The following is a 24,564-nucleotide window of genomic DNA, read 5'->3' as shown; positions in this document are numbered from 1 at the left end:
ATCTGTTCGGTTTTAGACGGACTGACAGATGGTGCTTGTCTTGTCGAGTGTGGCACGGATGGGGGCAGCTGCCACTCCAAGCTCTGAGAGATCTGACAGCTCTGGAAAGACATTGGCAGTGCCTCCCATTGCATTTGGAAGGGAATTTTGGAGCAGACATTGACCACAAACCCTGCAGCAAAATGCACCACTTTCTAAGTCAAGAGCGTGCTGCCCGTTTCCAAGATGGCGGTGCTATTGTTGCACGTAGACATGACCTTCTTGGGCTCGCTGGTTTTTCAAGATGGGTGGGATTTGCGAAAGGGCAGACTGCCTACTCTTATGAGTAGGTGACAGGGCAGCCATCTTCAAACATCTTCTTAATATCTTAAAGCTTTCACGTTAGAAAATGCATCCTTCATTGCATTAATTCACGGGAGCCCTGAGGGCTCACTGAAAGCACAATGAGGTGAATCGGAAGTTAAAGGGTATGTAATGTCAAATGAGGTGTTGTTAGTGTCTATGTTGTTTTTCGTTTTGTTTACGTTCTATGTAAATGGTTTTGTATTAAATAATTTTTTTAAAATACAGTAAATAAAAATAAACAATTGCTGACGGGTCTTGTAACACCCGTCCTCAGAGATCTACTATTGTTGCTACAGGGCTGATTTCAAGGCATTACTATTAGTATACCAAGCCCTTAAGAAATTGGGACCAGTTTACCTGCAAGATCTCCTTACCCGACATGTGCCCTCTCAGCTGCTTCAGTCAGCGGAACTGGCACTTTTACAGCTGCCACGTAATACCTTCATTGCATTTGTAAGAACGTAAATGGAGACAGCACCTTACCAACAAAGGTCCATATAGTTAAAGCCATGGTTTTCCCAGTAGTGATGTATGGAAGGGAGAGCTGGACCATCAAGAAGGCTGATCGCCGAAGAATGGATGCTTTTGAATTCTGGTGCTGGAGGAGACTCTTGAGAGTCCCATGGACTGCAAGAAGATCCAACCTCTCCATTCTGAAGGAAATCAGCCCTGAGTGCTCACTGGGAGGACAGATCCTGAAGCTGAGGCTCCAAGACTTTGGCCACCTCATGAGAAGAGAAGACTCTCTGGAAAAAAACCCTGATGTCGGGAAAGATGGAGGGCACAAGGAGAAGGGGATGACAGAGGATGAGATGGCTGGACAGTGTTCTCGAAGCTACAAACATGAGTTTGACTAAACTGCGGGAGGCAGTGGAAGACAGGAGGGTCTGGCGTGCTCTGGTACAGGGGGGCAAGAAGAGTCGGACACAACTAAACAACTAAACAACAACAACAATCTTTTGTGTGGCAGCACTGGAACTTTGTAACTCCCTGCCTCATGTTATTATTCTTTTTGGTGGACAAACCTACCCAGATGCTTAGAAAGTTTCTATTGTTTTAGTTTCTTTAGGTCTATTCTATCACATTTTTATTATTTGTAAGTTTTGAATTATTACTCTAAATTTTTTAGTGATAATTTTATTTTGTCTTTTTTTGTAACCTGCTTTGAAGTTTCCCCTCCACAATTCATCAGCATATAATTTCATGAAATAAATAAGAAACCTCATGCCTGCCCCTGCCTGCCATCTCCTTCTGTTCTTTTCCTTCCCTTGTCTAGCTGAGATATTAAAAATAGGAAGGATATTGGCTGAAGTGTACAGATTCTACTTGGATGCTGTGAAAATGGCTTTCATCTCAGTTGAAAAATAAATGGGTGGGTTTTTGGTTTTTTTACAGTTTCCGAAACCTGTTCCCTAAGATTATTGTGTGTGCTTAAATATGTGATGATTTGCAGACAGTGTTCTTCAACATCTCTAGAAAACAGACAATTAGATGCAGATGAGAGGTTTAGCAGAAATGTTTGAACATCTATGGCTAGCAACAAATGCTAGTTTGAATATAATTATTGCTGTGCTTCTTATTTATTGCTTTTTATGATGGGGTTTGACAATTGAATTATATAGGTACATTGTTAATTGCATTGTGACTTGTTTACCATCTTGACTTCCTGAGGATATACCGTATTTTGAGCTCCATAAGACGCACCTAGTTTTTAGAGGAGGAGAACAAGAAAAAAATTATTCTGAATGAAACAGTGGATGTATGGTTTTTGTGGTTCATGCTGTGGCCACAGACATGATATGTGATGTGACGGTGAGTTTGGGGTAGCCAAATGCAAAAATCCTAAGGATCCATGTTGATCCGTGCTTTGTAACCATGTTTTTGTGCCATTGCAGCCCCACAAAACAGTGGATGCGTGATTTTTTTGGTGCAGGCTGTACCCATGGACACGCTATGTGATCTGATGGTGAATTTGGGGTGACCCAATGCAAAAATCCTGAGGATCCATGGGCTTTTACCTCCCCCCTCCCAGGCAGCCTCCTTTATCACTAGCGTCCTTTATCTCCCTCCTGATCGCTTGCCGATCAGCTGCTCAGCGGCTTTGTTTCAATACGCCCTTCCCTCTAACCCTCCCCCCAAAAAGCACAATCTGCTTTTCGCCCCTGGGCAATTCGGCTGCTGGGACCACGCATTCGCTCCATAAGACGCACAGACATTTCCCCTTTTTAGGAGGAAAAAAGTGCGTCTTATGGAGCGAAAAATACGGTAGGTGGAATATAAGGGCTGGACTCAACTTAGTCCACAATGGCTATAGTTTGCCTCCAGGGTTGGAGGCAGCAATGCTTCTGAAAATCGGGCTTTAGCAGAAATATTATAAAGGATTAAGTAAAAATAGATTGTTAATGGATGAAAGGAGGAAAGGTAAAGTTACATTATATTAAGATAAATTATAGGATAAAAATTGGGAAAGATGGAAAGGATTTGCTGAAATAGCTAACCGAACTAGAATACAAAAAAGGGAGGTGCGAGGAGGTCAAGGAAACAAGCAAATGAAAGATAAGTTATGGGAAGGTTCGTTGTGTTTTTTAATTGTTTCTATTTTTCTGTTTTTTATATATATTTTTTCTCTTCTCTTCTTTCTTTATTGTGATGTGTTGTCAAGTTTTTGTTTAACTTGGAGTTATCTCTTTCTCTTTTTGTAACATTTAAAACTTTAATAAATATTATTTTTTTAAAAAAGCAATGCTTCTGAAAATCGGTTGCTGGAAACCACAGGAGAGGAGAGTAGCTCTTGTGCTCGGATCCTGCATGCAGGTTTCCCACTGGGGCATCTGGTTGGCCACTGCGAGAACAGGGTGCTGGACTAGATCCGGCAGGCATATCCTCCAACATTTCCCCTGCCCATCTCACTGGGTTGCCCAAGACACTCTGGGAAGCTTCCAACACATTAAAAAAAACCTTCCCTCTTCAGGATTGCCTTCAGACAGCTTAGGAGTCAGATAACTGCAAACCTTCCAACATTTTTCCAATGAAAATTGCCGTTGTTTAGTCATTTAGTCGTGTCCGCCTCTTCGTGACCCCCTGGACCAGAGCACGCCAGGCACTCCTGTCTTCCACTGCCTCCCGCAGTTTGGTCAAACTCATGCTTGTAGCTTCGAGAACACCGTCCCACCATCTCGTCCTCTGGCGTCCCCTTCTCCTTGCGCCCTCCACCTTTCCCATCATCAGGGTCTTTTCCAGGGAGTCTTCTCTTCTCATGAGGTGGCCAAAGTCTTGGAGCCTCAGCTTCAGGATCTGTCCTTCCAGTGAGCACTCAGGACTGATTTCCTTCAGAATGGAGAGGTTGGATCTTCTTGCAGTCCATGGGACTCTCAAGAGTCTCCTCCAGCACCAGAATTCAAAAGCATCAATACTTTGACGATCAGCCTTCTTTATGATGAAAACAGGGACGTCGTATTTTCTTTTTTTAAAATAAATGTTTATTAGAGTTTCCAATTTAATACAAAAAACAAAAGTACACAATTACACAATTAAAAAACAAAAACAAAACACATATAATTTCCAATACTTATTTCTATTACCTTGTTTCTCGGACCTCCTCTCACCTCCCCCTTTTGTATTCCAGTTCAAATCTTAATTCAGCAAATCCTTATTGTAACTTATTATATCTTATTTTAACTTATTACTCCACTTTTACATTACAGCTGGAAACCACTTGATTTCTGTCCAACAACTTTCTAACATTCGTTAATTTTACAATATTTCTGCAAATAATATTTGAATTTCCTCCAGTCCTCTTCCGCCGACTCTTTTCCCTGGTCTTGAATTCTGCCGGTCATTTCTGCCAGTCCCATATAGTCAATCATCTTCATCTGCCATTCTTCCAGAGTGGGTAGATCTTGTGTCTTCCAATATTTTGCAATCAATATTCTTGCTGCTGTTGTTGCATACATAAAGAAGGTTCTGTCCTTCTTTGGCACCAATTGGCCGACCATGCCCAGGAGAAAGGCCTCTGGTTTCTTCAAGAAAGCGTACTTAAGTACCTTTTTCAATTCATTAAATATCATTTCCCAGAAGGCCTTAATCCTTGGGCACGTCCACCAAAGGTGAAAGAATGTACCTTCAGCCTCTTTACACTTCCACCATTTATTATCAGGCGAATGATAGATTTTTGCAAGCTTGACTGGAGTTATGTACCACCTATAAATCATTTTCATAATATTCTCTCTTAAGGCATTGCATGCCATGAATTTCAAACCAGTGGTCCATAACTGTTCCCAGTCAGCAAACATAATGTTGTGTCCAACGTCTTGTGCCCATTTAATCATAACAGACTTCACAGTTTCATCCTGAGTGTTCCATTTCAACAGCAAGTTATACATCTTAGACAAATTCTTAGTTTTAGGTTCTAACAATTCTGTTTCTAATTTCGATTTTTCCACCTGGAATCCGATTTTTTTATCCATTTTATAAACCTCCATTATCTGGTAATAATGAAGCCAGTCTCGTACTTTACTCTTTAGTTTCTCAAAACTCTGCAGTTTCCATTTGTCTCCCTCTTGTTCCAAAATCTCACAGTATTTTGGCCAATTGGACTCCATGTTAAGTCTTTTGAAAGCCTTAGCTTCCAGGGACGTCGTATTTTCAATGAAAATAGGGACAGCCTAAGGAAAAGCAGGACATTTCAGGGTCAAGTCAGAAACTGGGATGGCTTCTGGAAATCCAGGACCATCCCTGGAAAATAGGGACACTTGGAGGGTCTGCCAGCAGGTTCTTCATATGGTTGCATGCCACCCCAATCTCTGAGCAGTGTGAGATTCCAGGAGTTCGAGGTGCTCAGCCAGAGTTTGTGTTTCCTTTTGGGAATAAGTCACAGTGAGATTGTGGGGTCTTCACAAGATATATGGTTTATTTACACATATATAGAACTTGGAGGGGTCACAACTAGGGCTGGGCGATGCCTGGTTTTCAACATTGTTAATTAATTTTATAATGAATGATTTTAGAGTGTTGTTGTGCTGTACTTTTGTACTGTTTTATTGTTGTTAGCCGCCCTGAGCCCGGCTTCGGCTGGGGAGGGCAGGATATAAATAAAATTTATTATTATTATTATTGTGATATATCACCAGCTAAACATTGTGATAGATAAATATATCACAATGTCTGAAATAAGGAGGGACCTAATGGGGTAATGTCCTGGTAACTGCTACAACTTAGGGGTCTAAAACTGATATGTGTTTCCTTACCTTTCGCATATTTTTACAACTGTTATTTAATATTCCCGGGCACTAGGGGTGGCAGGAATCACGAGAGAAGTGATTTACGGCTTCACACTTTCCCCCGCATCACACTTTTTTACACAGCATGTGCACACATCATGATGTATCGCTTTGTTGAATATTGCGAAACCATTATCATGGGATTGGGCGATGTATCGAGACATTGTCCAGTCCTTGTGACAACATCAACGCCCCCCCCCCCCAATGTCCTCCTTCTCCCATAGCCACAGGCTATGCAGCAGTAAGCTAGAAACAGATTTAAACATATAGCAACAAGTCTACATGTCTAGGTAGGTTTGTCTGAGCAAAAACATTTGCAGCAGGTGACGAAAACAGTACAGTGAAGTTGCCGTCCTGATATCAATAGGCAAGGAGTTCCGAAGTCTAGGTCCTGCCATGCTAAGAGATCAATCTCTTACAAATGTAAATGGGTGTTTTGTGACACTTGTGACAGTGACAGTTCCTCAGATCAAAGCAGTCAAGTGGAATAATAATAATAATAATAATAATAATAATAATAATTATTATTATTATTATTATTATTATTATTATTATTATTATTATTTCTTATCTATACCCTGCCCATCTGGCTGGGTTTTCCCAGCCACTCTGGGCATCTTCCAACAAAATATTAAAATACAGTAATGCATCAAACATTAAAAGCTTCCCTAAACAGGGTTGCCTTATACAGAGCAAGGTGTTCTCACAGGTAAACTGGCCCCAAGTTGTTAAGGGTTTTATATACTAATGGTATCCCCTTGAACCTTGACCAGTTTCAATGGCTCATGAAACACCAGTCTCTCTTTTTCTGTGTCTTCAGAAAGCAGCCCTCACTCCGCAGCACAAATGGGCATGCTAAAGTAACAATCTGTTTTGATGCTTGCTCAGATCAGGTGGACCAAAACAGCAGGAAGTGCCTCTGACCGGTTTCAAGACTCCAGCGTCTTCAACGAGACGTTGAGGATCGCCAACATCCAGCGACATCAAGGAGGCCGCTACTACTGCAAGGCAGAGAATGGCTTGGGCTCGCCAGCAATCAAATCGATCAGGGTCGACGTGTACTGTAAGTACCTGCTTCTGGAAGCCCCAGAGCTGTTCTTTTCTCTGTTGCGGTTGAGTGTCAAAGTGCCATGGCTGGCAGCCTGAAGGGAAGAGAGGGGTTGACCAGGCAGGAGGCCAGGTAGGTGGCCGGCAGAGTTTGCTAGCGTTTGAACGCAACAATTTATTTTTTCCAAATATTTTATTGTTTCCACTTATTTATACGAGAAGCAACAACCAATATTCAACAATCCCATGCCCAGCAAAAGCACCAAATGTTTATTTTATTGCATTTAACGGGTTCTAGACAAAGGTATTGTTCCATAAGTTGTCATGTGTTGGTGGGCACCAAAAAGCATGTTCTGCCAATGTTGCATATGTAATAAAACTGCCAGGCGGATTGAAAAGTAGTGGTTTTCTCGTTTATTCCACTCTCTAGGACATGGTCTGTAGGTTTGTCTAGTAATATTGCATCTCAGAGTTGTGAGGTCCAGATCTCAAACAGGTCTGCATTTAGGGAATCCCAATCCCTTGCAATAGTATACTGCGCTGTAGCCATTTGGTGAATAATGAGATCCTTGTGGGAAAGTTGTTCAGCAGTTTCTGAATACAGTGGCACCTCGGGTTACATACGCTTCAGGTTACATACGCTTCAGGTTACAGACTCCGCTACCCCAGAAATAGTGCTTCAGGTTAAGAACTTTGCTTCAGAATGAGAATAGAAATTGTGGTCCGGCGGCACGGCGGCAGCAGGAGGCCCCATTAGCTAAAGTGGTGCTTCAGGTTAAGAACAGTTTCAGGTTAAGAACGGACCTCTGGAATGAATTAAGTACTTAACTAGAGATACCACTGTAATATGATAGAAGCGCTATTTTAGGAACCAAAGGGACATCTTGTTTTGTGATAAGGCCTGCTTCATGAAAGACCCTTTTCCCCAAACAGAAAGAATCATAGAATCATAGAGTTGGAAGAGACCACAAGGGCCATCAGTCCAACCCCCTGCCAAGCAGGAAACACCATCAGAGCACTCCTGACATATGGTTGTCAAGCCTCTGCTTAAAGACCTCCAAAGAAGGAGACTCCACCACACTCCTTGGCAGCAAATTCCACTGTCGAACAGCTCTTACTGTCAGGAAGTTCTTCCTAATGTTTAGGTGGAATCTTCTTTCTTGTAGTTTGGAGCCATTGCTCCGTGTCCGCTTCTCTGGAGCAGCAGAAAACAACCTTTCTCCCTCCTCTATGTGACATCCTTTTATATATTTGAACATGGCTATCATATCACCCCTTAACCTCCTCTTCTCCAGGCTAAACATGCCCAGCTCCCTTAGCCGTTCCTCATAAGGCATCGTTTCCAGGCCTTTGACCATTTTGGTTGCCCTCCTCTGGACCCGTTCCAGTTTGTCCGTGTCCTTCTTGAACTGTGGTGCCCAGAACTGGACACAGTACTCCAGGTGAGGTCTGACCAGAGCAGAATACAGTGGCACTATTACTTCCCTTGATCTAGATGCTATACTCCTATTGATGCAGCCCAGAATTGCATTGGCTTTTTTAGCTGCCGCGTCACACTGTTGGCTCATGTCAAGTTTGTGGTCAACCAAGACTCCTAGATCCTTTTCACATGTACTGCTCTCAAGCCAGGTGTCACCCAAGACTTTGGGGCATTGCCACCACATGTGGATAAGTGAGCCAATGGCCTTATTATTTTGTCAACACATAGCTGATACACTTTTAGTCATTTCACCAAACAATAATGGGTATATATACCATTTGTGCATATCTTTGAGTGCATTTTCATATCACAGGTCAGAGAAACATAGAATCATAGAACTGTCGAGCTAAAAGGTACCCCGGGGGTCATGTAGTCCAACCCCCTAAAATGCAGGGATCTCAGATATGGGGAACTAGCTATTCTGGAAGAAAATGTAATCCACCCTTTTGGCCTGCATTGCACAGGGCTGCACTAGATTACTCTTTGGGTTATTTGCAACTCCACAGTTCTGATGCTATGATCGTCTGCAGCTTTAAGTCACACACAGCATGAAGAAAGTCATAGGAAAGACATTCAGTATAAGGCAGATATATAAGATCTCAGCATGCGCAAAGCATTTGCTGGTATCTCTTCTCTCTCTCCACCCGAGGGTGCTGATGGGGAATGTTTTATACTTTCCCTGGAAAGGAAATTTGACCTAGTGGCGGATGAATTATCGACATTGTATAAAGCAAAATCAGCTAATGGGGGGGCCGGGAAATGGTCGTCTTATCTTTTAAAAGAAGGAATTCTAGTCAGAAAAGAAGTTGACTAGCTTTTGAACAAAAGGAGTCTTAACAGATGCATGGCGAGTGTGTTTTCTTAATCTTCTTACGTGGCTGATCCTGGCAAACGCCCAAGGTCAGGAATCGCTTGGCATGGGGCAATGGTTACGAGCGAGGTCATCAGGGCTGAGTTCTCGTGGAGAGAGCCATCCTGGGCTGGGACTGTACCGCTTTAGGCTGCAGGTGGTGACTTGCCAGACTGAAGGCTCGTCAATGCAAACAGAACATGCCTCCATGGCACAGATCCTGAATCCTGGCGGTGGGACAGGTGCGCTGAAGGACCAGGTGCGCAGCCTGGGAGTCATTTTGGACTCGCAGCTGTCCATGGAGGTGCAGGTCAGTTCTGTGTCCAGGGCATCTGTCTACCAGCTCCATCTGGTACGCAGGATGAGTCCCTCCCTGCCCGCAGACTGTCTCGCCAGAGTGGTGCATGCTCTGGTTATCTCCCGCTTGGACTACTGCAAGGCGCTCTCCGTGGGGCTACCTTTGAAGGTGAACCAGAAACTACAACTAATCCAGAATGCGGCAGCTAGACTGGTAACTGGGGGCGGCCGCTGAGACCACATAACGCCGGTCTTGAAAGACCTACATTGGCTCCCAGGATGTCTTGCAGAGGGTAGTTCATGCATAGTGAAGAAGGAAGCCCTTCCTGAAATCTTCTGTATACTGATCTGGTGCTTCCTAATCCAAGAATTCATAGAATTGAATTGTGGAGTTGGAAGGGACCACGAGGGTCATCTAGTCCAACCCCCTGCAATGCAGGACTCCTTTGCCCAACATGGGGCTCAAACCCACAGCCCTGATTTTGAGAGTCTCATGCTCTACTGGCTGATCTATCCCACCAGTCACAAGCAGGTAAATTTCTATTTACTGAATTCCTATTTATAGAATGTCATACAATTCTATGGTTTTATTTTCCCAGAAGTTATGGCCACCTCCCCTGCATTTTGTCCATTACTGACCTGTGACTTATGTTCCAGCTTCCTGCCAGTCGGAACATAGATCGTTTCTCAAATTTATCCCAGAATTAGTGCATGGGCAGTTTGCAGCAAAAGTTCAGCCCCTTTGATTAATTTGCGTCCCTTTCCTGGCCTGGTTTGCCGATGCACTCGGATGCTGAATAATAGCCAAGGCTCCTGGCGAGTGTCAGGGCAGATGGATGAAGCGTGTGATCACGCATAACATTACACCTTTTGAGATTCCTTGTTTGGCATGGCGTGTGCATCAGAAACCAGATCGTCTTTTTAAAAAATACAGAGGTGCAAAGAACGGGGGAATGAAATAAGAGTGTGTGCATGGATGAAGATAAAGATGCACAAAATGAATAAATAAAAACTTTGCTGAAAACATAGGAATAGCTCTGCTGGATCAGACCAGAGGGGGTCCATCTAGTCCAGCATCTGGTTCTCATGGTGACCAAGCAGAGGCCAGTCAAAAACCTGTCAACAAGATCTGAGCACAAGAGTAACTCTCCTCTGCTGTGGTTTCCAGCAACTGGGATTCAGAATCATGGCTGCCTTCAGTGGTGGAGATAGGGCAGAGCTACCATAGTTAGCAGCCATCGCTGGCCCTCTCTCTCCTCCATGTAGTTGTCCAGTCCCCTGTTCAAGTCATCTAGTTTGGTGGCCATCGCTGCCTCCTGTGGGAAGGAGTTTGTGATAAGAATTTTGAGGTCTTAAAGGTAAAGGGACCCCTGACCATTAGGTCCAGTCGTGGACGACTCTGGGGTTGTGGCGCTCATCTCGCTTTATTGGCCGAGGGAGCCGGCGTACAGCTTCCGGGTCATGTGGCCAGCATGACTAAGCTGATTCTGGCGAACCAGAGCAGCGCATGGAAACACCGTTTACCTTTTCACCATAGCAGTACCTATTGATCTACTTGCACTTTGACATGCTTTCAAACTGCTAGGTTGGCAGGAGCAGGGACCGAGCGATGGGAGCTCACCCCGTCACGGGGATTCGAACTGCCAACCTTCTGATCAGCAATCCCAAGGCTCAGTGGTTTAATGCACAGCGCCACCCACCCAAGTGTACCAACCAAGCAAGTACATAGATCAGCACAGGAAGACCGACCTGGAACCATTTTGATTCCCAAACTGACCAAATGTTTTCCCTGCAAGGAGGGGGGGGGGTCAGGGAGCCTTCCCATTGTCTCAGGAATTGAGTAATCAGCATTTTAATGGGTGACAGACTATCAGGAAAGGCAATCAGGAAAGGCAATCAGATAACCTGGCAAACAGGAAAAACATTCAAATTTCTGTTTCAGACCACCTTTTCTGTGATGTAGGTATCTGGGGGGTGGTCTTAGGTTACACCCCTTCTGTGATGTATGTATGATGTATGGAGGGGTGGGTCTGGAGCTCCAGGGCAGGGAATTTAAAATGTCTATATAAGGCCTTGCGCGCCATTGTTCTGGGTTCCTTCTCCCTCCTGCGTGTGGGGAGTGAGGACCCTGTTGCAACAGATCAATAAAGATCAGGCTTACGAGCTGCTTTGCTTCTCAATATTTTCTCATTGGCATCTGTTATTTTCTCCTACTGACAGAGAACCTACATAAGGACTCTATTCGGGCTCTTGGATACCCCATAAGGGGAAAGGGGCAGATTTTGTTTACAAGAAGTTCCATAGTCCAACTCTGTACTGTGTGAAGAAGGACTTCCTTTTATGCATCCTGAATCTTCCAATGTTCAGCTTCAAGTTCTAGTCTTAGGAGAGAGAGAGGAAAACTTTTCTCTGTGTTTTAAGAAAAAAAACTGCTCCTTTTTCCTTTATCTAAGAGCTCATATAGAGTCCTTAAGTAGGTTCTCTATCGCAGAAGAAGATAACAGAGGCCAACCAGAGAATATTGAGAAGTAAAGCAGCTAGTAAGCCTGATCTTTATTAAACTGTTGCATCAGGGTCCTCACTCACCACACGCAGGAGGGAGGAGGAACCCAGAACAATGGTGTGCAAGCCCTTATATAGACTTTTGAAATTGCCCACCCTGTAGCCCAAGACTACCCCACAAAACACCATACATGCATCACAGAAAGAGGTGGTCCCCAGCAGAAATTTGAGTGTGTTCTTTCTCTCCTGTCTGCCAGGATACCTGATCATGCCTTATCTGATTGCCTTTTCTGGGTAGCCTGGCCCTCCCTTTGAGATGGTAAATACTTAGTTCCTGAATCTCTTACGCATATTGATAGTGTGCTCAGCTTAACAGATTTTGACCAAACTGCAGGAGGCAGTGGAAGACAGAAGTGCCTGGCGTGCTCTGGTCCATGGAGTCACGAAGAGTCGGACACGGCTAAACAACAACAACAACAGCTTAACAGATACTTGCCAGACTGTCTTTGCAGGGAGGGGTAAGCCCCTACAGTCCAAAGACAATTAGAAAGCTTTTCCCATTTCCTTCCTCCTTGCAGAGAAATATTTGAGGTCAATTTGGGAGAGTCAAAATGGCTCCAGGATTGCACTCCTGTACTATTTCAGACAGGTGGTTTATATACTTATGCATGTGTTTGCCTTGTACATTTATGAACATTTATTTTTCATATATAAGACCTTAGAATTCCTATAACAACTGATATGGGGAGAAGTGTGGATAGGGGGGGATTTTGCAGGCATCCTTATCTCCCATCACTCCACCTGTAACTACGATGACAGGGGGAAGGTCCAGGTTTGTCGCTTTCCGCCTTGCACAAAGGCCCCCGCGAAATGCCTGCTTCCAACATCAGGCTTGCAAGGAGCGAATGCATTTGCATCCCAACAGCTTGCAAGATGAGGACGCAGGATGTTTACAAGCCTTCACCCCAGGCCAGGACAACTCCTTGCTGCTCCTGATTCTTTCCCAGGGCAGGGAGGGAGCGAGGCATCAAGCGATCTTCATGCAGAGCACACCGCTGACCCTTTCATCCAAAGGGCAAGACAGTCTCCCTCCATTCCAATTGACAACTTGATTGGCAGCTCCTGCACCTCCACACCTAGCCTGCCTTTGACAGTTCTCTCCCTCCACAGACCCCGGCGTAAAAAAAAAAAATGAAGCAAAAATTGAACACAGCAAGAATGATAACAAGACCTCCGGGAGGAAAGGGCAAATCTCGGCCAAATATTCCTACAAAGTGACTAGAATTGCAGAACTTGCATGCCAGCCAGGAGTGGGGGAAGCACATGCTTTTGTTTTTATTTTTAAACTTAATAATAATAATAATAATAATAATAATAATAATAATAATTTTATTATTTATACCCTGCCCATCTGGCTGTGTTTCCCCAGCCACTCTGGGCGGCTCCCAACAAAACACTAGAAACAGAATAAAACTTCAAACATTCAAACAAAAACTTCCCTAAACAGGGTTGCCATCAGATGTCTTCTAAAAGTTAGAAATAAAATTATATACTGCTTCTATAGCAACAGGGACCCTCCCAACAGTACATATTCATTTTGCCCTGATTACTACTACTACTACTATTATTATTATTAACATTTATATGCCACATTTTTCTCTAAAGAGCTTGAGGTCCTGTTACAGATAGGTAGCCGTGTTGGTCTGCCATAGTCAAAACAAAATAAAAAAATTCCTTCCAGTAGCACCTTAAAGACCAACTAAGTTAGTTCTAGGTATGAGCTTTCGTGTGCATGCACACTTCTTCAGATACACTGAAACAGAAGTCACCAGACCCTTCTATATAGTGAGAAGGTGGGGAGGGGTATTACTCAGAAGGGTGGTGGGAATGGGTGATTGGCAGATAGCTGTGATGAGCCTGTTGACGACTCTTAACGACTGCAATAGGTCTTACAGGAAAAAGCAAGGGGTGAGAAGGTGAAAAATGGCTTTGTCATGTATAATGAGATAAGAATCCAATGTCTTTGTTCAGACCAGGCTCATCACAGCTATCTGCCAATCACCCAATCCCACCACCCCTCTGAGTAATACCCCTCCCCACCTTCTCACTATATAGAAGGGTCTGGTGACTTCTGTTTCAGTGTATCTGAAGAAGTGTGCATGCACACGAAAGCTCATACCTAGAACTAACTTAGTTGGTCTTTAAGGTGCTACTGGAAGGAATTTTTTTATTTTGTCTTGAGGTCCTGCACATTGTTCTCCTGTTGTTGTTGTTTAGTCGTTTAGTCATGTCTGCCTCTTTGTGACCCCCTAGACCAGAGCATGCCAGGCACTCCTGTGTTCCACTGCCTCCCGCAGTTTCATCAAACTCATGCTGGTAGCTTCGAGAACACTGTCCAACCATCCTGTCCTCTGTCGTCCCCTTCTCCTTGTGCCCTCCATCTTTCCCAACACCAGGGTCTTTTCCAGGGAGTCTTCTCTTCTCCTAAGGTGGCCAAAGTCTTGGAGCCTCAGGTTCAGGATCTGTCCTTCCAGGGAGCACTCAGGGCTGATTTCCTTCAGAATGGAGAGGTTGGATCTTCTTGCAGTCCATGGGACTCTCCAGAGTCTCCTCCAGCACCATAATTCAAAAGCATCAATTCTTCGGCGATCTGCCTACTTTATGGTCCAGCTCTCACTTCCATACATCACTACTGGGGGAAAACAACCCTGTGAGGGCCTTTAAGATGAGAGATGGTGAGTGGCCCAAGGCCAACTTGTGAGCTTCATGGCTGAATGGGGATTTGACCGCTGGTCTCTCAGGTCCTAGTCCAGCACTCCAACTATTAGCAGCCGCCACCACTGTCTGCTTCACTTTAACTTTTAATATGTCTTTTGAAAACACTTTTAAAATAATTCTTCACTGCTTCAAAGATTGGAAAGCAGTCAAGTAACCCTATAAAAATAAATTCATTAGGACTCTCAAGCAATTAAATATGTATTTTTAGATGAATGACAATCTGCTTTTACCCAATTAATCCAACATCACAAAAAAAGATGCATTTTCCAAAATGGATGTGCATTCAACTGCCTAATGGTGGCCATGCCACCCAGGAGATCACAGATGCAGAGGCAGGAAAAGAAGAGCCATTCTGTTGTCTGGAGTGGTCACTTCCTGGTTTGCATGGAGAAACCCTTTCTTTTAATCAATTTTTAAAAATTGATTTTCCACATTTATCACAAAAAAGACAAAACAAAACACACAACAAAGAAAAACAAATTGGACTACATTAAACTAAACTAAACACAAAGGAAAATTATTACTTCAAATACCTAAATCTCTTTACATTGATAACTGACTTCCTTGAAACCCCTCTAACTGAATTTCATTATATCACCTGTATAACAGTTCTCTAAATTCATATTTCTAATAATAATGGGATGCAGCACCAGAAGTTGTTGAGGCAGCACCAAGTGTTGAAATTTTGTGCCTCTAACAACTTTGTAACCTCCCCTGCAACCCCCCTACACCATGGGGCAGCAAACTAAGGTTTGCGGGCTGGATCAGGCCCAATTGCCTCCTAGATCCGGCCCGCGGACGGTCCGGGAATCCAGGCAGTCCGCATAGCATGCGTGTGCGATGGTTTTTGCAACTCAGCCAGGCTTGGGGGTCAAAAGTGAGGCAGGCAGCTGCTTGAGACAAGCCCCTTCTCTGTCCATCATGCGCAGCAAGCTTTTCTTCCGGGGTGGGGAAGAGGGAAAAGGAGCCACAGTTCAGATTTCCACCTTGCAGCTGCTGGCGACTGACCTCAGGAAGGGCAGCTGCAGTGACAGGGGCACAGAGGCGCCTCGGGAGCAATGCCTGCTGGTGTCTATGGCAGCGGTGCTCCTGCCGGAGGAAGCGGTGAGCGCCTGGGTGGCTGCACTCCTAAGCAGTTCTGTACTCTCCTGGGGAAGCTTTTCGTTAGCTACATGGTGCGAGCCATGGAAAGGTAAATAGCCGCTGCCACCTCGTCTTCCAGAGAGCCAGCGTGGTGTAGTGGTCAAGAGTGGTGGACTCGTAATCTGGTGAACCGGGTTCTCTGGTCTAAACCACTGAGCCTTGGGCTTGCCGATGAAAAGGTCGGCGGTTCGAATCCCCGTGACAGGGTGAGCTCCCGTTGCTCAGTCCCTGCTCCTGCCAACCTATCAGCTCGAAACCACATGAAAGTGCAAGTAGATAAATAGGTACCGCTCTGGCGGGAAGGTAAGTGGCGTTTCCGTGCGCTGCTCTGGTTCGCCAGAAGCGGCTTGGTCATGCTGGCCACATGACCCGGAAGCTGTCTGTGGACAAACGCCGGCTCCCTCGGCCTATAGAGTGAGATGAGCATGCAACCCCAGAGTTGTCTGTGACTGGACCTAATGGTCAGGGGTACCTTTACCTTTAAAGTTCTTAAGCACAGTGCAGAGTCTAGATCTGGGACTACAAAGGAACTCTCTTTCTCTCCAGGGTGTCTGAGGGTCCTGCATAATGTTGGAGGCAGAGCAGAGGCAGGAAAGGAGAGCAGCTGCTGGCATCTTGATTCACAACGATCCGCAACAGCTCTGGCTCCCAGCCTCCTGGTCCTCAGAGAACCAATTACCACCATAACAAATAAAAAAAAGGTTGTAATACAGAGATGAGTCTCTCTCTCTCTCTCTCTCTCTCTCTCTCTCTCTCCCTCCCTTGTTCACCCCCCAAGCACAGAGAGGCATTTTCCTGAAAAGCCAATATTATTATCTTATATGTTCCCCCACCCGCATCCTGGGGAGAGCAACGCCTGAGATTTGTGTTACCTTGCAGCGAGGGAGGTAGCAGGAGCTGCTGATTGCAAACCGAGCCCAGTCTCTGAAGAGGAATGCCTGGTTTAGCATTTCTCCAGCAACCAGCCCTCTTCTTGCAACTGCCTGCCAGCCTAGGTGCATCCTTCGCAACGTTCACTTCCCTGAACTGTGAAGTGCAATGTTTGCAAAATAAATAAATAAATGCAGATGTTGGTGAAGCAAATGTACAAAAATGCCTTAAATTGGGGAAATGCTTAGCAAAAAAATGTGCATTTTAGGACTCTAATGCTGGTGCATTTTTAAGGGGATTTAAAAATAATAATGCAAACTTGCCTGGAAATATGAAGAACTGCACTTATGACCAGAAAAGGGAGAAATGGGAAGAATCTGCTGGTCTCTTTCCATTCTGCTCCTGCAATGAGCACCTGCCCCAGGAGATCTGAAATAGGACTTTGCACATTTCAAACATTTCCTGACTCTCTGAACACCCAAACTGATGGCAAAGGGTTGGTCTGGATGACCCTCTGGGTCCCTTCTAACTCTGCAATTCTATGACATAGCTCTGCACAATGCTGAGCTAACATGAGGAACTTATAACTGATTATTATTTTATTTAAAAAATGAACACATCACCTGTAAACAAATGAGAATTACAAGCTACTGACTGTTTTTTTAAATGAGAATCCATTATTATCTTTTTTATCATCTCTGATTTAGAAATGGGGGGGGTTGATATTTCAGATAACCAATTGCACTAAGTTACACATGGAGCCTATATTGGACTAGAGATTCAGCTTGCTTGAAGTCCAGCAGAAGCAAACTGCACCAGAACAAGCTCACAGTAGATTTTTATTTATTTTTTTTAGTTACAAATTAATGGGCTGGAGAGCTCATTTGCATTTTGTCTCCATTTGGAAAAGAACTAATTAATATGTTTTATTGAGCTAATTGCAGTGCCACCAGCCTTTGTGGGAGGGGGGGGAAATAGGTCTCAGGGATGTGTTTCCAGAAAGAAAAATCTTACTGCTAACATGCGTGACTAATAATGGATGTAGCTCTGTTAAAAAATTAACCACACTTTAATTAAATGAACATTGCAAAGATACCCATTGTAGCAGGCCTTCCTGATTTAAAGTCCCTCGGGGCTGGCCTGCCATTGGTTATATGAGGCGAGGCAAAGGCTCATTAAAAGAAAAAAAGAAAAAACACCAAACTCCAAACACCTGCCAATCACTTCTTTTCCTTCAGCCTCCGCTAATGATCACTTACTGCAAGGAGGCTCCAAGTTCAGAACTAGTTACCGTGGAAGAAGGTCTCCCCACTTTGAAACGAGGGAGAATTGCCCCAGTTTTAAACTAAAATGAAGTTTACAAACCTTCCTTGCAGGTTTTTAAGCAGAGGATGGATGGGCATCTGTCCTGGATGCTGAGATTCCTGCATTGCAAGGGGGCTGGACTAGATGAATCCCGGGGTCCCTTCCAAATCTACCATTCTGTGATTCTATGAAAGCGCGTAGAGAAAAGTTTTCCTTCCCCTCTCATAACACTAGAAGTCATGGGCATCCAAGGAGTGCCGAATGTTGGAAGGTTCAGGAGAGCTAAAATGCAGTTCTTCTTCAGCGTTAAACTGTGGAACTCCCTGCCACAGGAGGAAGTTATGGCCACCAATTTAGATGGCTTTATAAGAGGATAAATTTACAGACTACCAGTGGCTACCAGCAGGGCCATCTTTACCCAGGGGTGCAAGGGTTGCGGGGCACCCGGGCGCCAAATTCTGGGGGGCACCAGGCGCTGAAGCCGCCTAAGCTCTTAACTATCTATCTGTTATGAAATAATAAATAATTTTGATCAAGCTAGAAAAACAAAATACATATATACCTGGGTATTACCGAAATGAATACATGCTGTTTCACTAAAGGACTTTCGACTTTGTGCGCTCGTTTATCAAAGACGCGCCGAGCCAGTCGTGGCGCTTGTCATTCACAACGGCGGCCCTTGTCAGACGAGTCAACAACAGCGGTTGTCATTCTCAGTTAATTGGGGGGCTAAACTAAATTTGGGGGCGCTGGGCGGATCTTTGCACCCCAGCGGCACATATGCTAAAGACTGCGCTGGCTACCAGCCGCAACGGCTGGGCTGCGCATCCATTGTCTTGCTTGTGGATCCCAGTTGATGGACACCACAGGAGGGGAGAGTTGCTGTTGAATTCTGCTTGTGGATTTTCCATCTGCATCTGGCTGGTTGCTGTGAGAACAAGATGCTGGACTAGAGAGGTCCTCGGCCTGATCCAGCACTCTCTTTTCATTTTTTTTTAAATGAATATTTATTAAGATTTTACAAAGTCATAAATACAAAAATACATAATAAAGCAAAAAGAAAAGACTCTCAAACAAAAATACAAAATACAGAAAATGAGAAAAATAGGGAAAAAAGTTAAAAACAAATCCATTTTTTATGACTTTAGACTCATAAGCTTGTTTCTTTGACCTCCTCACACCTCCCCTTTTTGTATTCCCATTAATATAATCAAATCAGCAAATCATTACCCTCTTTCAGTTATCTTAACTCTATATCTTAACATATTATAGCTCTATATTTTCATCCATTATCAATTCATTTTTATATACTCTTTTTAACTTTGTTGCTAATGCCACTTATTTTCAATCCAACATCATTTTAACATTCATTAATTTTACAGTGTTTCTCTTTTCATGTCCTCATGTCCTTAGTGTGTCAAGTACACACAAGAGGCAGCCATTTTTTTAATAAGATCCCCAATTCCCAACAGTGGTCCGACCAGTGCAGGATTTACGTATAACCTGTATGCTCCTGCCCACCTAGCAGTTTGAAAGCACGTCAAGTGCAAGTAGATAAATAGGTACCACTCTGGCAGGAAGGTAAACGGCGTTTCTGTGCACTGCTCTGGTTTCGCCAGAAGCAGCTTAGTCATGCTGGCCACATGACCTGGAAAAACTGTCTGCAGACAAACACCGGCTCCCTTGGCCTATAGAGCGAGATGAGCACCGCTACCCCAGAGTCGTCCGTGACTGGACCTAACGGTTATGGGGTACCTTTACCTTTAAACAAGAAAATCTTAGGGTCCCACTCTCTTGCAAGGCCCCCAAAACAGTTTAAAGGAGGGAAAACTGGTTGTAATTCAACAATAACTTTGATAAAATACATAATTTTGTTATGTGCAAATTGCTTTAGATACCTATGAGGTCCATCAATGACCATATAGCATATATTCCACACAAAAAAAAACAGCGACAATTTGTTGTTGGCAAGGGACAGCTGGACATATCAAGGGCCCCGTTACCTTCAGGACCTTAGGGCCTCATCAGACCCAAATCTAGCCCTTTGTCCAATCCTGTCTCCTATGCTGAACACAAGGCGGGGTTAATATTTCTCCAAGTCCTCTTTCGGCGGCGATACGATTTGGGTATCTACCTTGGATGGATATTGAAAGTGGCATTGCAATAAGAAGGCTGGCCTGTCTGCAGAGAGGCCAAAGGAAACTCGACTCCGAAGGTAGCATGGAAATTAATGAGGCAGCTGAACTATATTTTCAGTCCCCGAATTGGATCTTAATTGCTGCAGCCGGGAGAGAGTTACAACCCTCTGTAGGGACATTTGCTGGAAGCAAGGCTTTAGACTACACTCCCGGCAAAAGGTACAGAATCCGAAGGCCGTGAGGCAGGAGAAGGTTATGAAGCTCATTGCCCAGGGCATCACTGCTCAAGTTTGCAGCTAGATCCTTTATATGATTACTTAGGAGTAAGTCTTACACCTCGGTGACCAGGCAGAGAGACACAGCTTTGCGTTTGCTGAGCAGACATTTCCTTGCCCAAGGAGCTGAAATCCTGCAAGCGATTCTCCAACGGAATTCTCAGGAGTTTCTTCAAACTGGGATGCCAGAAGATGCCAGAAAGCAGTTGACTATCATTAATATGCAATGATAAACCTAGACTGCATCTTAAAAAGTAGAGACATCACCTTGCCAACAAAGTTCCGTATAGTAAAAGCTATGGTTTTCCCAGTAGTGATGTATGGAAGTGAGAGCTGGACCATCAAGAAGGCTGATCGCCAAAGAATGGATGCTTTTGAATTATGGTGCTGGAGGAGACTCTTGAGAGTCCCATGGACTGCAAGAAGATCAAATGTATCAATTCTTAGGGAAATCAGCCATGAGTGGTCACTGGAAGGACGGATCCTGAAGCTGAGGCTCCAAGACTTTGGCCACCTCATGAGAAGAGAAGACTCCCTGGAAAAGACCCTGATGTTGGGAAAGATGGAGGGCACAAGGAGAAGGGGACGACAGAGGACGAGATGGTGGGACAGTGTTCTCAAAGCTACCAGCATGAGTCTGACCAAACTGCGGGAGGCAGTGGAAGACAGGAGTGTCTGGCGTGCTCTGGTCCGGGGGGGTCACGAAGAGGTGGACATGACTGAACGACTAAACAACAACAACAACAACAACAATTCTCCTTTTGCATTTTTCTGTTGTCCTCAGAACTTCAGATGAAGCGTGGTAAACAAAATTAATAAATAAATGAAAAATGAGGCTCTACCAGGTTCAGATTTCTCGGTTTCTCTCCCCCCCCCCCCCAATTTTAAAATCAGTTCTCCAGACGTCTGCAGGAAACAACACAGAGATTTATCAGCATTTGGGGGGCAAATTTCTCTTAATATGCACATGGTTTTGTATGCAGTTTTGTACATATCTTTTTGCAAGCAATTATCCCTCATATAACGAATTTTCATATGTTGCTTTCACAATCATATTCATTTTGATTTCCTCTAATAAATGCATTTCGGTAACATTGCTTGGCACAAGAACTGCATTGCAAAAGTGCAAAATTCAGAAGATGGTTGTGTTGTGTTTCCCCCATTGTTTGGAAAGGCTTAATGTGGTAGATTGACCTTAAGATGCAACCTGAATCATCTGTAGAGGACACATGCAATAACCCTGTTTAGAAGTCATTTTGAACTCACTGTCATCTTGGGAGTCATTTTGGATTCACAGCTGTCCATGGAGACGCAGGTCAATTCTGTGTCCAGGGCAGCTGTCTACCAGTTCATGCAGGATGAGACCCCCTCTGCCCGCAGACTGTCTTGCCAGAGTGGTGCATGCTCCAGGTATCTCCTGCTTGGACTACTGCAATGCGCTCTACGTGGGGCTACCTTTGAAGGTGACCCGGAAACTACAACTAATCCAGAATCCAGCAGCTAGACTGGAGACTGGGAGTGACCACTGAGACCATGTAACACTAGTCTTGAAAGACCTACATTGGCTCCCAGGATGTTTCTGGGCACAATTTAAAGTGTTGGTGCTGACCTTTAAAGCCCTAAAGGGCCTCAAAGGCCCAGTAGACCTGAAGGAGCTTCTCCACCCCCATTGCTCAGATACTGAGGTCCAGCGCCGAGGACCTTCTGGTAGTTCCCTCACTGCGAGAAGCAAATTTATAGGGAACCAGGCAGAGGGCCTTCTCGGTGGTGGCGCCTGCCCTGTGGAATGCCCTCCCATCAGATGACAAGGAAATAGACAACTCTCTGATGTTTAGGAGACATCTGAAGGCAGACCAGTTTAGGGAAGTTTTCGATGACTGATGTCTTAATGCATTTTTAATCTCTTGTTGGAAGCTGCCCAGAGTGGCTGGGGAAACCCAGTCAGATGGGCGGGGTATAAGTAATAAATTATTATTAATATTGTTATTATTGAAACAAGGGAGCCCTATGCCTCTGCTAACCTCCTGCTTCCTCCTCCTTCCCTTTCCAGATCTGGATGACCCAATTGTGACCGTCCACCAGAGTATAGGGGAAGCCAAGGAACAGTTTTACTATGAACGGACGGTGTTCCTCAGGTGCGTGGCCAATTCCAACCCACCTGTCCGGTACAGCTGGCGGCGAGGGCAGGAGGTGCTGCTCCAAGGATCCGACAAAGGGGTTGAAATTTACGAGCCCTTCTTTACCCAGGTAGGAATCAAGGTACAGTCATATTTTTTCTTACTTACTACTCTTATCAATGTCATTTCAATTTTGGAAGAAACGCCTTTCAAATGGGCATGTGGGTTGAGGTGAAAGCAAGGCAGACCGGTGACAAAATAGCTGCACTAGTGGCCAGTATGTCTCTGGGTTCCACTGAATGCCAGGTTTTAATCTTATAAAGGCTTGTCTTAGAGCAGGGATCAGCAACCTAAGGCCACAAGCGGCCCACGGGGGTTGTTTTACCGGTCTACGGTCCACCCCCAAACTGAGCTGCCCACTCGGCAAGTCACTGTGTACAGCGTGCTGCAGAGAGTCCCTTCCATGGTGCCGGAAATCGTGTCTGCGCATGCTCAGACGCCCCAAATCATGTCTGCACAGACGCTGGAAATCACGGTCGCGCGCGTTCTGGCCCACGGAGGGAACTCCATGAGAGTGAACTGGCTGAGGCGAGGTAAACCTTTCTGAACCCTGCCCTAGAGAACACCTAGCCAGGTAAGATCTGCCAGGGAGGCCCTGCTCCCGGGTTTGTCCTCTAGGACCAGGGTGGACAACCTTTGGGGGTCTGAGTGGTGCATCCTATACTGTGAAAGTGCTTGGGGGCTGCGCAATTCTGACAAAAGTGGGCGGGGGGGGTCACCTCTTCTCTTTCCCTGTGTAACAGCCTGTCATGCTCCATGGGAAGCCCTCAGGGTCAAGAGTTGTAAAAGCCTTTCACCCAAAAATGTATGCAAAAGACTGGGGTTCGAGGTGCAGCCTAGTCTCAACATGCATGGTTCAATGCGGAGAATCAGTTTGGCTCCAGAACATGATCCGAAACAGAGCTCAGGAAAGGTCCATATGATCAGGAGTCTGGAAAGCAAGCCTGAGGAGGAAGGGATGAGGGAGTTGCGTACGTAGAGGAGAGGACACATAAGATAAGGCTACCAGATTTTTTCAGTGAATCCGGGGACACTTATTGTTCGCTATGTACACATGAATGCTGAGAAAACCGTAAATCTGGGGACTGTTCCCGGGAGACGGGGATGTCTGGTAACCTTAACATAAGAGCCGTCTTCAACTATTTGAAAGGCTGCCACATGGAAGAGGGAGCAAGCTTGTTTTCTGCTGCTCCAGAGGGGAGGACCCTAAACAATGGATTTGAATGACAAGAAAGGAGGTTCCAACTCAACATGAGGAAGAGCTGTTTGACAGTGGAATGGACTCCCCTGGGACTTCCTTGGAGCACATTCTGAGCTGCCTTCCCAATGTGGGCACTGCGTTCGGCTCCAGACCTTTCCCCACATGGCGGAGCCACAGCTCCTGGGATCGAGGCACGAGAACTGACGAGAGGCAACAAATGAGATACTGAGTGTACAATCAGCAACCCGGCGCAGAACAACTTTCAACTTTCATAGATAATTCTCAACTAATGGCTCGGAAAGGCCCATCACTTCCATCCTTTATTGCACCTGACAGCTTTATATTGCTCAGAATCGCTGGCAAAGCCTCGCAGAGGATGAGGCAGCGATGAGACCTCAAGAAGGAGGAGGGACTGGGCCAGGTTCAACACCGTGGGATTGGACTCCCCTCCTTAGGAACATTTTAGGAAGTTGCAGCCTTCTTCCCAGGATGGGATCACCTGCAATGCTCTGCAGGATAGGGCCCCTGCTCAGGAGAGGCTCCTTGCTGGAACTGAATTGTGGATAGTCTTCTGCTGTGGACAATTTTTTGTTTATTCCATTTATATCTCTCCTTTTCCTCCAAGGAGTTCAAGATGACATACATGGTTCTTTCCCTCCTTATTTAATCGCTGAGAGGCCACACGCAGTGAACTTCAGGGCCAAGTGGAGATTTGAACACAGCACTCCCAGGTCCTGGTCCAAAACTCTAACCACTAGACCGCACCGGCTCTCAAAAGTGCACTTTAAAATACAGTGGTACCTCGGGTTACAAATGTTTCAGGTTACAAATATTTTGGGTTACAAACTCTGCTAACCCAGAAGTAGTACCTTGGGTT

General features: G+C 45.0%; 1 protein-coding gene and 1 long non-coding RNA gene across 3 annotated transcripts in view; one reads left to right on the top strand and one right to left on the bottom strand.

The window, feature by feature from the left end:
- Window positions 1-24,564, bottom strand: part of LOC309350062 — a 492,019-nt gene that overhangs the window by 99,823 nt on the left and 367,632 nt on the right. The gene's annotated exons all lie outside the window — the stretch shown is intronic.
- MDGA2 (MAM domain containing glycosylphosphatidylinositol anchor 2) overlaps window positions 1-24,564 on the top strand; it is a 413,922-nt gene that overhangs the window by 205,275 nt on the left and 184,083 nt on the right. The window contains exons 3-4 of one of the 2 annotated variants that reach the window (XM_081875889.1): window positions 6,513-6,687; window positions 22,360-22,568. In XM_081875889.1, coding sequence (XP_081732015.1) covers window positions 6,513-6,687; window positions 22,360-22,568 — 384 coding nt within the window. The remainder of the gene's footprint in view (window positions 1-6,512; window positions 6,688-22,359; window positions 22,569-24,564) is intronic. The other variant, XM_081875890.1, reaches the window with a different exon arrangement.

The sequence above is a fragment of the Podarcis erhardii genome, assembly GCF_964252035.2.
Source record: "Podarcis erhardii genome assembly, chromosome: 1".
Lineage (NCBI taxonomy): Eukaryota > Metazoa > Chordata > Lepidosauria > Squamata > Lacertidae > Podarcis > Podarcis erhardii.
This window is presented reverse-complemented; position numbering and strand designations above follow the sequence as displayed.